The sequence below is a fragment of the Vigna unguiculata genome, chromosome 11, assembly GCF_004118075.2.
Source record: "Vigna unguiculata cultivar IT97K-499-35 chromosome 11, ASM411807v1, whole genome shotgun sequence".
Taxonomy (NCBI): Eukaryota; Viridiplantae; Streptophyta; class Magnoliopsida; order Fabales; family Fabaceae; genus Vigna; species Vigna unguiculata.
The window spans coordinates 3,026,739-3,041,392 of record NC_040289.1 but is presented as its reverse complement, the minus strand read 5'-3'; the positions used below and the strand labels follow the sequence as shown (position 1 = coordinate 3,041,392).

Here is a 14,654-nt window from a genome sequence, read left to right as displayed (position 1 = left end):
ATCATTGTCCCTTTACCCATTTCTCAACCATGTGTGCAATAATGGTACTCCTATAATGAGAAAGGAACATGTTATATAATACAACTTATCTCTTCAAAAAATTTCTAAATAATTTGTATATATAATCTGCATTTTATTAACAAGTTATTATTATTATTATTATTATTATGTTTTATAATATTACATTTTAGTCATAAAAGTGTTGTAATTTATTTTAAAATTAAAGACATGACTAAAACTAAACTTTAAACTCAATCTAACCTCATAAAACAATACCTCCTCTCGCTACTAAAATTTAATGATTTTAAGTTATGCAAGTTAAGAAAAAAATCTTTAAATTTAATTTAACTTCACAAATATAGTTTCTAAATCAGGATTTACAAAAATTTATTATAGGTTTAAATAAACTTTTTATTCCTTTTTTAAGTTTAAGTAAAAATTTAAATTAGTTTATTTTTTAAATTTTGAAATTTTAACCTAATTTAATTTTTTATCTTTAAAAATATTTAAATTTAATTGTTTTAATAAGATTTTATTTAATTTATTTGACATTTTAAATACGTTTTATGATAATAATTATGTTTTTATATTGTTTGACATATTCTTATTTAAGTGTTAAAAAAAGAACGTGTTTCAAATATTAAACAAATTTAAAATAATTTAGTTATAAAAATTAAATTTAAACTTTTTTTTAAATTGATTCAAAGTTTCTAAAAAGAATAATTTTAATTTTTTGAATTTTAAGAAAGAAAGGACATATTTAACACTTATATTATGTTCAGAAACTAGTTTTTATCTTTTAGTTGACGTAAGCCTCCTAACAAAAGTATATACTATTTAGACTTTCAAACTTTTTTTTTTCTGAACTAAATTACAATTCTTACTAGCATAATAAGAGCTCCAAGTTATTTATAGAGGATAAAGGAGGATTTGGGTTGTTCATTCTTGCACCGCCAAACCTACGACAAAGTCCGAGAGTCTTCTCCTTTGGTCGTGTGTATGTTCGTTTCCCCAACCGATGTCTGTTTTTCATTATGTGCTTCATAACAAAGTGACTTTGACTCATCTTTTACGATACTATGATCTTTTCTGGGTTTGAATGATGCATGCATGTAAATGTGTAGGAAAAAGGGAGCACAGAGAAACAAGTGGTGGGGTTCTCTCAGAAACATGGAAGAAGAGAACGTTGAACAACCATTGTTGGAGAAGAAGAAGAAGTACTACAAGAACTGCCCCGGTTGTAAAGTGGATGAAGCCAAAGAGATGAGTGAGGGACATTCTGTACTCTTCACAAAGCTTTTCATCGTGTGGATGCTCGTTCTCTGTGCTTGTAACCATTTCACTCTCTTTTCACCATTATATATACTGCATAACTTCTTTTTCTGTTCATTCCTCTCAACTCATTCCTTTATTAAAAACAACACAAGACAAAAACATCTATTACTGGAGCTTATTCTAACGCACTTATTAAATGATGTTTATCTTAACTGTGTTAAACGATTTTTCTGTTATTATTCCGTTTCTGTTTCTTAGGTTCTGTACATAAAAGAACTTTATGTGTATACTAATTATACTGTATCTTTCTTTATCAAGTTATTATCTTCTATTATTATTGATTCAAATCCAACAGTTTTCTTGATAGAAATTTTGTGTGTTGTGTTGCTAAAACAGGAAAAACTTCGGTTCATCCTTTTTCTTTTCTTGAAGAAAACAAATCAGTGTTTTAATGTTGTCATTTTTGTCACCCGAATCAGTTGCTAATCTCACTTTCTTCTGTTCTGTACAGCATTGCCAATATCATCTCTCTTTCCTTTCGTTTATTTCATGGTGAGTTTAACCATCATTACTGGTTTACTGGAACATTCTCACTCGATGTAAACTATGATTTGTTATGATTAACAAATCATAACAAATCCAGGTAAGGGATTTGTTATGATTTGCTATTATGGTTTTGTTATTGTTATGAATTACTCAAGAAAAAAAGTTTTTGATTAATGATTAACTTTATGCTGGTGCACATGTCCTCAATGATTGAAAATTTATTTCCAGGTAAGGGATTTTAATATTGCGAAAACAGAAGCTGATATTAGTTCTTATGCTGGTTACATGGGTAAGATTACTTCTAGTATTTCCATTTTTTGAAGTCTTCAATTCTCGTAGGCTATTTATTTGTGATGTCTGCATAATACAAAATGTTGCAGGTTCTGCATTTATGCTTGGAAGATGTTTGACATCTTTATTTTGGGGAACTATAGCTGATCGCATTGGTCGAAAACCTGTTATAGTTATAGGAATTACTTCAGTGTAAGTATATATGCAAATGAATTTCAAGCTTTCTTTATATTTTGCTTTGAAGTTTCCAATAATCATCAATACTTACTTACTTGATTTCAGCGTCATTTTCAACACACTATTTGCCCTTAGCACAAGCTTTTGGATGGCTGTTATAGTGAGGTTTCTTCTAGGATGTTTAAATAGTTTGCTTGGACCAGTGAAGGTATCATATTCTTAACTCCAAACAGTTACCAATTTCATGTTTCATCCACAAGTACTTGGATACCAATTTTAAATTTGTGCAAATTTATCTTGTTCAACAGGCCTATGTCACTGAACTTCTTCGTGAAGAACACCAAGCTCTTGGACTCTCAACAGTAAGCATCACCAGCTATTCTACATAGTTCTTAGAACTGATTTTGCACGCTAGCTATTTGAATTTATGATTTGGGTTTAGGTAAGTGCAGCTTGGGGTGTAGGTTTAATTATTGGTCCAGCATTGGGAGGCTATTTGTCTCAGGTACTATTTGTATTCTTCTTCATCTGAACCATATGGTAGATATTAGTTTGTAACAGATATTTTGACACCTCAAATTCTGTATTCATCTGCATTTTCTAATACTTTGGACAAAATTCCATTGCAGCCAGTAGAAAAGTACCCTCATATATTTCCAAAGGATTCCTTTTGGGATAAGTAAGTAGTATTTTGGATTCAATTTTCATGTCTCATTTTTCTCTCTACCCTTTTATCATGTCTCAATTTTCAAGTTTCTGATTTTCATTTTCCTAAACATGAATGTTTGTGCAGGTTCCCATACTTCTTACCCAGTTTTGTAATATCAGCACTTGCATTTGTAGTAGCTATTGGCTGCATCTGGATTCCGGTGTGTAAAGATTTTTTTTACCCTCTTGATTATGTATTGTGGATGTTGTTTTAACATTTTAATGATGACATTGTATATCATGAAAAATCCTTCTTGTGTGTTTTTCTCAGCTTAGCTAATGCAGTTGTTGAAATACCTGCAGGAAACACTTCACAACCACCATGGTAGCGATGAATCCCTAGATGATTCCAATGGTTTAGAAAATGGAAGAAGTGCTGGTGGCAATGAAAATATCCAAAAGAACGAAAACCTCTTCCTTAATTGGCCCTTAATGTCTTCTATCATTCCATATTGCATCTTCTCACTTCATGATATTACTTGTCTAGAGGTATGATACATCTTGTTTGGATATTTCCTGTTTTTTTCTGTGTTTCTGACTGAACAACATTCATTCATCCTTGTTTCTTTAGGTTTTCTCCTTATGGGCTGTTAGTCCTCAAAGGCTTGGGGGTTTAAACTTTACAACTGATGATGTTGGTAATGTTCTTTCAATATCAGGTGCATCTCTGGAACAAACAAAACATTCTTATTACTGTTGGACTTAAATTTTGGAAGTGTTTTTCCTTTGGTTTTGACAGACACAAAGATGTGAAAACTTTTACTCTGTGACTTCTCAAATGTTCAGGTCTTGCACTTATCATTTACCAAATTTCCATATATCCATCTGTGGAAAAAGCTACTGGACCTGTTTCTATTGCCCGGATCTCTTCTGTGAGTTTTCATCTGATTCTGGCAATTATTTCATGGAAAATGATTATTTGACTACTAAATTTTGATAACTTTCTTTTACAACCTTAGGTGTTATCTTTTAAGTGATTTTTCATTTGTCCTTTTTCTTATTTTCAATATTTCAAAACCACTTAGAAGATGACACCTCATGTTGTAAGAGAAAGTTGTCAATATTTAGTAGTCAAAATATCATCGTCCTTATTTCATTTCAACATTTCATTTTTTGTTATTTGAAATGTGTACTGTTACTTTGGTCCCATATGCAGATATTATCAATACCTCTTTTGCAAAGCTACCCTTTCATAGCATTGTTGTCAGGCTTGGCACTATACATAGTATTAAGTATTTTTACAATCCTAAAGAATGTTCTGTCTGTAAGTACACCTCTGCAATCCTTTATTAGTGATTTTGAGGACTGGATATACTAAAAATTTCTGTGTTCTACAAATTTGACCGATTTTACTCTCTTTTGTCGGATTTAGATCACCATTATAACCGGTTTGCTCCTTCTACAAAACCGAGCAGTGGTAAAATTTTGGATAATTCTATGTCCTCTGATTATATGAAATTGCGGAGAGTAGTTTTTGATGGAATTGTTGCATGTATAACATGTTGATTTGGAAAACAGGAACAACACCAAAGAGGTGCAGCTAATGGAATTGCTATGACAGGCATGTCTCTATTCAATGCTATTGGCCCTGCTACAGGTGGTACAGTGTAAGTTTTCCTATGATTTCTTCAACTTTTGTTCCACTTATTTTTTCATTCCTCCCATAATATCTTCATTTTTTCTTTGTATTTTTCTCTTTTAAAAGTATTTATAGTGAAGTTTGTCCAAACTTACCCCAAATCCACTTAGACACTTTAGTAGTTGAATATTTTTTCATTAGCAGATATTTTTTTCTAATCCACATACTTTCGTGTTGAAAGTTCTACATTCACTAGAGATAAGACTAATTTAGAGTATACATGTGAATGCAAACCTCACTTTACAAGTTAGTTTATGAAGTTAAATTAGGTTTAAAGTTCATTTCTCAACATTTCTATCTCCAATTTTCTGATATGATGATGGTGAATGCAGACTAACTTGGTCACAAAAGCGAATGGATGCTTCATTCCTCCCAGGTACGATGATCAGCTATTTTATTTGTTCTGGTTTTTGTTTCATATGACCGATTATAGATACACTATATATGATGTCAAGATAGTTATTAAAGGCATTGGTTCTTTTACCAGTTGTAGTATATTACTAGGAGCTTAGTGTTGTACATTTATTTGCAGGCACACACATGGTGTTCTTTTTCCTGAACATAGTTGAAGCAATTGGATTACTCATGATGTTCAAACCATTCCTTGTTGAAAAAAAGAAAACAAACATAGATCAGTTACAGTGATACCAATCAAATATGCTGAAGAACTTTTATCAGCTATTGTTCTCTTTTGAGAGAAGTGATGGTAACTAGAAGCATCAAGTTTGTAATAATTGGGACTAATGATTGTGAATCTGATTTGATGACACCTACTCAATGGAAAAAGGCATACAGAAAAACAAAATTAGATAAAAAATGTGTAAAATTGATGAATAATCTTTAGGAGCTTGAACAAACTTGTGAGTGTATATTATGTTATACAATTTTATTATTTAGTTATGTTGTTAAGAATATTTGTGGAAGTGGTGAATGTATTCTTTTTGAGTTGGGGAGAGGGTATAAGTGTATATTCTCTTAGTAATGTTATTGGTTTGTTATGTTAAAATATCTTGTTTTTCTTTATTGTGTGTGTGCAATAAAAAATAGTGCATCAATAACTTTTTTATATAAAATAAATTCATACTATGTATATATAACATTTAAATTTTGAAAAAGAAATCATATGATTATTTCAGAAGCATAATTATTATCTTTGTATCTAAGGAATAAATTATTTATTTTTTCATTGAAATAAATGTTATGCTGAAAGTCACTTAAATTTTAATTTTTCTCAATGTGTTTTTCATAATTCTTCTCTTTTTAAGTTTCATTTAATGAAACACAGTTTGAAAATTAAAAGAAAAAATAAAAATAAAAGATAACCATAACAATTTATGGTTGTACGTTGCTAATATAGGATTATTCACGAAGAAAATAAAATTTTCGTGTTTTAACTCATGGAATTTTTCTTATAGTCATAGTAGGTTTTGGGTTGTGTTGTTGAGATCCACATTCTTAAAGAACAAATATAATAAGTTCCTTGTATAAATCTTTATTGGTTTGATCTAACAATGGTATGACTCTTTCTTCATCGGACATTTTCACTACTAGAAATTCTCATATTATATGAGATTTATTTTTGTAAATTTGTTAAAAAATTTTACAAGAAAATACTTTTTTTCTATCATTTTCTCTAAAAATTTTAATTAGCAGGTAATTCTTTCATAGGTAATCATTTTTTATAAAATTATAAAATTTGAAAGTATCTCCTACGAAATTTGTTGCGAAAAATGTTTTATACGAAATATTTTGTAAGAAAATTGATATCAATTTCTTATAAATTTTTTTTCTCAACAAAATTTATAAGTATTTCTTACAAAAAAATTTCAAAACAAAATTGACAGGAAATATGAGTTCTTTTAGTAGTGTTTGAAATTATGAGCAACTTAATTTTTGAAATGTAAGATGGTGTTTCAATATACAATAGCATATACGAATTGTTTTTTAAGGAAAGTAATATTTCAAAAGCAAAAATATATTAAAATAAAACAATTTACAAAATATTAAAATTTAAATGATTTTCTTTTATAGTAAAAATGTAATGATCTGAAAAATATTAAGGGTAGGAGTGACATAGAAAACCAAGTTTCATTTCATAAATGTAACACCCCATATGGATATTACTAGATAAAACTGATTTTTCACAAAATATACTTTAAGAAAATCAGACATTACAATAAATTCCCAAGTGCAGGAAATTTCAAACTTGTCTCGCTATAATCCATTCGTACTATCTCATCTTTATTACAAGTTCATAATGGATAAAACATCATAATGTCTATTACAAAAGGTAGGAAAGCATAACATAAAGAAAATCCCCCATCGGTAGCCCCGCTCTGTTGCTAAGCATCAGCATGATCACCTGAATTCACGTCTGCTCCCACGTAACAAGTCACGTGATCATCGCCAAACACAAACACACAAACAAGCAAGGGTGAGCTGAAAAGAAAAATAATACAAACAATAAAATAATAAGAATTGACCCTCACCCAGTCCAACTTAATCAATTTTAGATTATTGACCTTTCTATAACATTATACCCCAATCTCATAACCTATATGAGAAAGATCCATTCACAACCTTGGTCCTTAGGGATTATCATGCTCCCACGAACCTACCCGCTCGTGGTCCAACTCTACGGACCTCCCCGCCCGTAGTCCAACTCTACGAACCTGCCCGCTCGTAGTCCAACATGCGTGAACACCTACTATGAACCTCCCCGCTCATAGTAGCCTCAAGTGTGAGCACGGAACATACGAACCTCCCCGCTCGTATCCCCACACAAGAGTACAACAGATACGGACCTCCCCGCCCGCATCAATCACGCATCTCAAATCTACGTTACGAACCTCCCCGCTCGTAACTAATCCAGCATATCCCTGACCAAGCCATCAAGCCCATCCTTGCAAATCCATCTGCAATGGACCTCTGCCCCTACATTATCGCTTGTCGCTGTATAAGCGCCGCCAAGCACCGGACACTTCCAAACCCACTGGTTTGTGACTATCGCACACATCTTATTTTAATTTAAAGTATATTCACTTATCCAATTAAGTGAATCTCCCTTCTTATAAAAAGGTAATACTCCTGGCTATCAATTATATTACTTTACTTTTCTCATATATACATATATTAAATATGTTAATTATTCCATTGTCAAAACATCACAAGGAAATAACAAACTAAATATCCAACTACATGTGACAAATACTTAATAGAACATGCCTTTATAACTTTTCTTATGCCACCACATAACAAATTTAATAAACACTAATCTTAAACATCAAAACCACACTTTCATAGTAGTCCCCTAATTATATATTTATGAGACAACAATGTAATATATATATATATATATATATATATATATATATATATATATATATATATATATATATATATAGATAGATAATAAAGATAACTTTAACTAATAACTTTACTAATACATATTCACGTAAATTGCAATTAAATTTACATGTGTGCCATTTCTTGTACCAATTCAATTAACATGTGCATTAAAAGAAAAACAAGAAAGGAAGAAAGAAAAAAAAGACTAGCCGTAAAGTGGCCAAATTCCAACACATGGTACTATATTGGAAATGCAAGCAAATGGAAGGAACATGATTTCTACCACTGTGACCCTGAACATTCACGGCCCTCCATAAAAAATATGCTTACACTTTTATTAGCACACGTGGCCCCCTTTCAACCATCCAATCATATTATTAAAATAATATAATAATAAAGAAAAGAAAAACTTAAAATACTTTATTACTTGAAAAGTCACGCATGTTAACTAATGCAAGCTCTGCACCCCAACGAAAATTACAACTTATATACTTCTATGGGCCCCGCCAAGGTACCAAAGCCATAAACAAATATAAAGGCCAACTAATTCTACGAGGAAGTCCAAACACTGCTGATCGTAGCACCACGAGTCCCATTGTGAAGAATTTGATTCATGACCTTTTTTTCTTAATAATTACCACCTGACATGCACCAAGACAAATAGTAGGAAAACCAATCAAGGACCAAGCTTTACCCTATGGTTCCGTGCACACACTTATACTAAAGGATGTCAACTAAAACGAAACCCATGCATGAATCAATAATAAAGGTCAAACCCATACAACAGTAGGAATCACTCCGTCTGAATATAACAGTACTACCAGATTCATTTCTTTTTCATTGAATCACTCAACTAAGGATCTCATATAGCAGTAGGAATTCTCCACACCAGAAACAAAACGACAGCACTAAAAATAATAAGGTGAAACCAATAAAATTTTCACACAGCCATGGCTTCCAATAACCATCAACGAGTACATAAATTTATAAGCAATTACTCCACTAAAAGAACATTCAAGAGTACTGAGAACCACATCACAATACATATATCATGCTTGTGTCAACATGGAGGCAGCGAGACAACTAAATCGGCATAAACACAATTATAACATACTTTTGGAAACCATGACAACTTAACCACCCATAAAATGGGCCAAACACCACACTATGTACACAAACAAAGGGGCGCAAGAACCCCCTACAGAATTCTGAAATAATATCCACCCATTTCCTATATCAATTCTCATACAACACACAATCAATGGAAGAAACGAAAACAACAAACAAAATCAACTCCCCTTACCTGGTGTTTTAGCTTCAACAAATTCCAAATGAATTCTTCCTTGTTTCCCAAAGCTCCCCTCCTTGCCTCCACTCTAATTCCCTCTCTGGATTGCAATTTCTCAGAACTCCCTAGCCACACAATATGACTCTTTGTTTTCTCACTCACTCCTCCCCCTCTCACCAATTCAGCCCAAAATAAATAAAAAAATTATAAAAACGAAATTAATTTAAATTTAAAGTTTAATAGCCATTACTACACCTAAACTGCTACCTTTTTGATTTCCAGAGAATTTCTATAGTTTCTAGATCATTTAACCACCTGGCAAAATAGTAAAACATAAGGGTAATATTCATTCTAGCCGAGATTCGAACCCATATCCTTCCTACCCATCAAACACATGCACACCAACAAACTATCACATGATTCCTGTTAATTCACACATTCGTATGAACCTAAATCATGTTTTCACGTTCACGATATAATTGCAAAATAAAACAGAATTAAATAAATCTACTAATGACATACTCAGGACTTGAACCCAAGTCCCCTCAACATAATCAAGTGCTCTAAACCACTTAGGTTAACATTGTTTCTTGTTTAGGATTTATCAAAGAATTCTCTTATAGTAGTCTCAACCCCTCATTTCTTATACTTTATTAATTATTAATTTTTATGAATTTCCTGGATCTCACAATAAATGTTAACATTTGTCTAAACATATTTCTTTACTCTTTCTTTGCATTTTGTCTGTAATTTTGACTGAGTTGTTCATATTATTTGATGATCTAGGTAGATCGTAAGACTTCTAGTGTAAAGGATAATCGGTTAAAGTTTGAATCATAATAAGTTCATTTTCTACATTTCTTTCAAGTCAGTTCGATGATATGCTTGCATGTGAGAGAAACTTGTTTGCATGTAACTCTTTAGAGTTCAAGGCAAGTTTTTACATGCCATTAATCTTAAGGGTGTGTTCAAATAATTAATGAGATTTTCCTTGTGTAGAATATAGAATATCCTATGAGTAAGGGTGGGCAAAAAATCAAATTTTTATAATCCAATCCATTTTTTCTATGATCCAATCCATTTAATATCCATTCTATTAAGAATCCAATCCATTTAAAATCCATTTTATTGGATCTGGATATCAATCTAATCTACATTTTATATATTTTATGGATTGGATATCCATTCTCGAAATCTAGATTTTCAAAATGGATAATCCAAAATATTCAATCCAAATTTTCACTTTATACTTTTTGTTAGGTTAGGCTAAAGGTTGAGACAGACTAGCCCAAATTTAGTTGTATTTGATTGAGTTGGCGTGACCCTGTATAAAATTTGGCCAAATTAGGCCAAATTCTGTCAAGTCGGTCCCGATTGAGATTTGACCCAGTTGGTCCTGGACAAAATTTGGAAGTATTCGGCCAAATCTGTCAAATTCTTTGGTGTCAGCCCTATGAACACAAATTTGGATCCACATCCATTATTTGGATCCAAAATGGATGTGGATTAGATTTTCGATAGGGTTGACACCATAGAATTTGGCAGATTTTTTGTCGAGGCCAACGAGGCCAAATTTCAGCATGGGATGAACTTGGATGACTTTCGAACGAATTTCAGTCGGGCACTACGTGACCAAATTTGGGCTAAGGTTGACTAGACAAAATTTCAGTCGAGATCGACTTGATTGGATTCGACTGAATTTTGGCCAGGACCGATTTTGCCTAATACGACCAGATTTTGGCCAGAGCCGACTTGGCTAAATATGACCACATTTGAGTCAGGTCCTAATCAGTCAAATTTCGGTTAGGGTTTACTCCACTAAATTCGTCGGTCGGGACCGACTTGACTGAATATGGCCAATTTTCGATCACAGCCGACTAAGTTGAATATAGTCAAATTTCGTTCGGGACTTAGTCGACCGAATACAGCTAAATTTGGGCAAGTGCCGACTTGACCAAATTTTGGTCATGACCAACTCGACTGAATTTGGCCAAATTTAGGTTAGGACCGACTTGCCTAAATATGACCAAATATTGGTCGCGATCGACTTTGCCGAATACGACCAAATTTAGGCCAGGACCAACTCGGTCAATTTTTGGTCGAGGCCAACACGACCGAATTTTGACCAGAGCCGACTCGACTGAATTCGGTCGAATTTCAGTCGTGGCCGACTCAGTTGAATACGGTCAAATTTCGATCGTGACCGACTCATTTGAATACGGCCAAATTTCACCCTAGGCCGTCTCAGCCAAATACGACCAAATTTGGGTCAGAGCCGACTCGGAAAAATCTCAATTGGGGCCAACTCGATTGAATTCGACCAAATTTTGACTGGAGCCAACTAGGCTGAATACAACCAAATTTTGGTCGCGGTTGTCTCAGCCGAATAAGGTCAAATTTTGTCTAGGTCGACTCAGGCCAATGCAGTCAAATTTGGGTCGGGGTGAACTCAACCAAATACTTTCAAATTTTGTCAAGGACTAGCTGGGTCAAATTTCGATCGAGACCGACTTGACAGAATTCGGCCAAATTTTGTGTAGGGTCACGCCAACTCAATCAAATACGACTACATTTGGACTAGTCGGTCTCAACTTTTAGCCTAACTGATAATGTTAATTTTTACCATTATCCAAGCTATATTTCATTAGCAAAATCATCTCTTCCAAAGCTTTTAACCTACTTAATTCTCAATTTTACCTTACTTTTATAAATAAATACATTGTGAGTTGCATTGATCCAAATATACCACTAATCCCCATTTTTTTGTATCCTTTTAGTAGATTGGAAGCTTTGCTCCAAAAGTCCAGATAAATGAGTGACCCGGAATAGCAAGGAGAAGAGCAAAAATATCAACAGGAAGCGCCCGACGACACAGAGACAGCGCCAGGCGTAACAGGCCGCCAACGCCAGGCGCCAGACAAGCGCCAGCCAGGCGCCACTGCTGGTCACCGCCTGGCGGCACCTGGCCACCGCCGGGCAGTAGATGAGGAATTTGCCCACTGTTTGATGGCTAGCGTCTGGCGGTAAGACCCTTCCGCTAGGCGCTCGTTTTCGTTGATGTGGCAAGTTGGCTCTTTTTCTTTTGTTTTCGTGAGGGGAAATGGATTTTTGGACACTTTGGAGCTCGAACAACACGTCTTGGAGCGCTTGGAGGTCTGCTAGGGCTTGTGGAAACAGCTCCATCTTCCTCTTTGTGTCTCCTCCCTCTTCCATTCCCATTTTGTAAGCTTGAGCTCTCCATGACAATGGAGAGCTAAACCCATTTTTGTTGGGGTTAGATGTAGCCACTGAACTCTTATGTATTTTCGAATGGTTTGAATATATATATGCTTCTTCCATTGATTTCCAGTATCTTTGTTTATGCATTTAAAGCTTGCTTTGTTTTACCCATTCATTGCATGATATTTAGGTCATTAGGTATTGGAAAATATCTCTTGAAACCTTGAATTGGAACAAGATACCTAATGGAACTTGTATCTAGGAATGGAACTTGACCCATTAGTTGTCTTAAACCCTAATTTGTAAAGCGAGTTTGTTTATTTAGGGATTCAAGGAATTGACTCTAAATAAGGAAACCTAGGCTCATTCAACTAAGGGATTAGAGTTTGAGTAAACTTGTGGGTTGACATTAGTAATTAATGGAGAAGAGTTTTATTGCTTAATATACATGAGAGTGAAGTAGGTGAAGTCTAACTCCAACAATATCAATCCATTGCATTTCTAGCCTTTACCATTTTCTAGAGTCTTCAAATATCCAAGTTCAATTTTAATTGTTTATGAAATATTTACTTTCTTGCATATAAAAACCCAAATCATGAATATATTCATTAGTTTAAATTAATCACTAATTACACAATTATTTAGTATACACGAGTCTCTTGGGAAACGATATCTCGGTCTTACCAGTTACTACTTGCGCGACTTGGTACACTTGCCAAAGTCTTAACACTAACCTAACCAAAAATATAAACTAAAAATTTGGATTGGATATTTTGGATTATCCATTTTGAAAATCTAGATTTAGAGAATGGATATCGAATTCATAAATATATAAAATATATATCAGATTGATATCCATATTCAATAAAATGGATTTTAAATGGATTGAATTTTTAATAAAATAGATATTAAATGGATTAGATCATAGAAAAAATAGATTGGATTATAAAAAATGGATTTTTTTGTCCACCCTTAATTAAAATTTTGTGACACATCTCTTTGCATATTGAATGTCATAACAGAAAACCAATAAAAAAATATTGTCTGCCAACATCTAAACACTTTTCTAAAATCATCCATGTAATGATAACAGACATCTGCAAAAGCTTCAAATTATTGTTGTTGCATAAGTTTAGCTTTCCTATTTCCGGTAAAATAATGTCTTTTCTCTTCTTTCGATCAATAAGAAACTTGAAGAAGGATAAACAACAAAGAAGAACCTTAGCTATACTGCAACCAGTAAACCAAAGCACCATTATTTTATGTAAGAAACAAGTATTTCAGTGCAATAATGTGACACGTGCGACATGGGACGTGAGACGTGCTACGTGAGACACGGAAGGTGAGACGTGGGTGTGATAGGTAGGACGTGGGACGTGCGACATGAGACGTGAGACGAGAGATGTAGGACAAGAGACGTAGGACGTTGGACGTAAGAAGTGAGATGTTGGACGTGAGACGATGAGGGACATGAGACACGAAACGTGATACGTAAGACGTGGAACATGGGACGTGATACGTGGAACGTGGGACGTGAGACGAGAGACGTGAGATGTGAGATATGAGATATGAGACGTGAGACGTGAGACGTGAGACGTGGGATGTAGAACGTGAGACATGGGATGTAGGACGTGGGACGTGAGACGTGAGACGACGTGGTATGTGAGATGTGGGACGTGAGACGTGATATTTGGGACGTTTGATGTGAGACGTGAATTGTGGAACGTGGAACGTGAGACGTGAGATGTAAGACGTGGGACGTGAGACATGAGACGACGTGGTATGTGAGATGTGGGACGTGAGACGTGAGACGTGAGACGTGACACTGAGATGTGGGTTGTGGAACGTGGAACGTGAGACGTGAGATGTGGAACGTGGGACGTGAGACGTGAGACGTTGGACATGAGACGTTGGACGTGGGACGTGAAACGTAGCACGTTGGACGTAAGACGTGAGACGTGAAACGTGAGACGATGAGGAACGTGAGACGTAAGACGTGGGACGTGGGACGTGGAACATGGGACGTGAGACATGAGACGTGAGACATGAGACGTGAGATGAGAGACGAGAGACGTGAAATATGAGATGTGTTACGTAAGACGTGAGATGTGGGACGTAGGATGTAGGACGTGGGACGTGGGACGTGAGACGTGAAACGTGAGA

The 14,654-nt window shown here is 34.3% G+C and overlaps 1 protein-coding gene across 2 annotated transcripts; it reads left to right on the top strand.

The window, feature by feature from the left end:
- The first annotated feature begins 889 nt into the window (after nucleotides 1-889).
- LOC114168660 (protein ZINC INDUCED FACILITATOR-LIKE 1-like) lies at nucleotides 890-5,623 on the top strand. Of its 2 annotated transcripts, none has more exons than XM_028053561.1 (18): nucleotides 890-997; nucleotides 1,125-1,330; nucleotides 1,787-1,827; nucleotides 2,050-2,110; nucleotides 2,202-2,304; nucleotides 2,395-2,497; nucleotides 2,598-2,651; nucleotides 2,732-2,794; nucleotides 2,919-2,968; nucleotides 3,083-3,158; nucleotides 3,301-3,486; nucleotides 3,569-3,656; nucleotides 3,784-3,869; nucleotides 4,154-4,261; nucleotides 4,370-4,414; nucleotides 4,516-4,604; nucleotides 4,969-5,012; nucleotides 5,169-5,623. In XM_028053561.1, the coding sequence occupies exons 2-18, from the start codon at nucleotides 1,171-1,173 to the stop codon at nucleotides 5,279-5,281; spliced, it is 1,470 nt and encodes a 489-aa protein (XP_027909362.1). In that variant the 5' UTR covers nucleotides 890-997; nucleotides 1,125-1,170; the 3' UTR covers nucleotides 5,282-5,623. The 2 variants fall into 2 exon arrangements, with proteins under 2 accessions (XP_027909362.1, XP_027909361.1); XM_028053560.1 differs by having other exon boundaries at nucleotides 899-1,001.
- The last annotated feature ends 9,031 nt before the right edge of the window (nucleotides 5,624-14,654 follow it).

Coding starts and splice junctions, on each gene's coding strand:
- LOC114168660 (XM_028053560.1), top strand. Junction 1,331..1,786: donor GATGCTCGTTCTCTGTGCTT/GTAACCATTTCA, acceptor TGTTCTGTACAG/CATTGCCAATATCATCTCTC. Junction 2,305..2,394: donor GTTATAGGAATTACTTCAGT/GTAAGTATATAT, acceptor ACTTGATTTCAG/CGTCATTTTCAACACACTAT.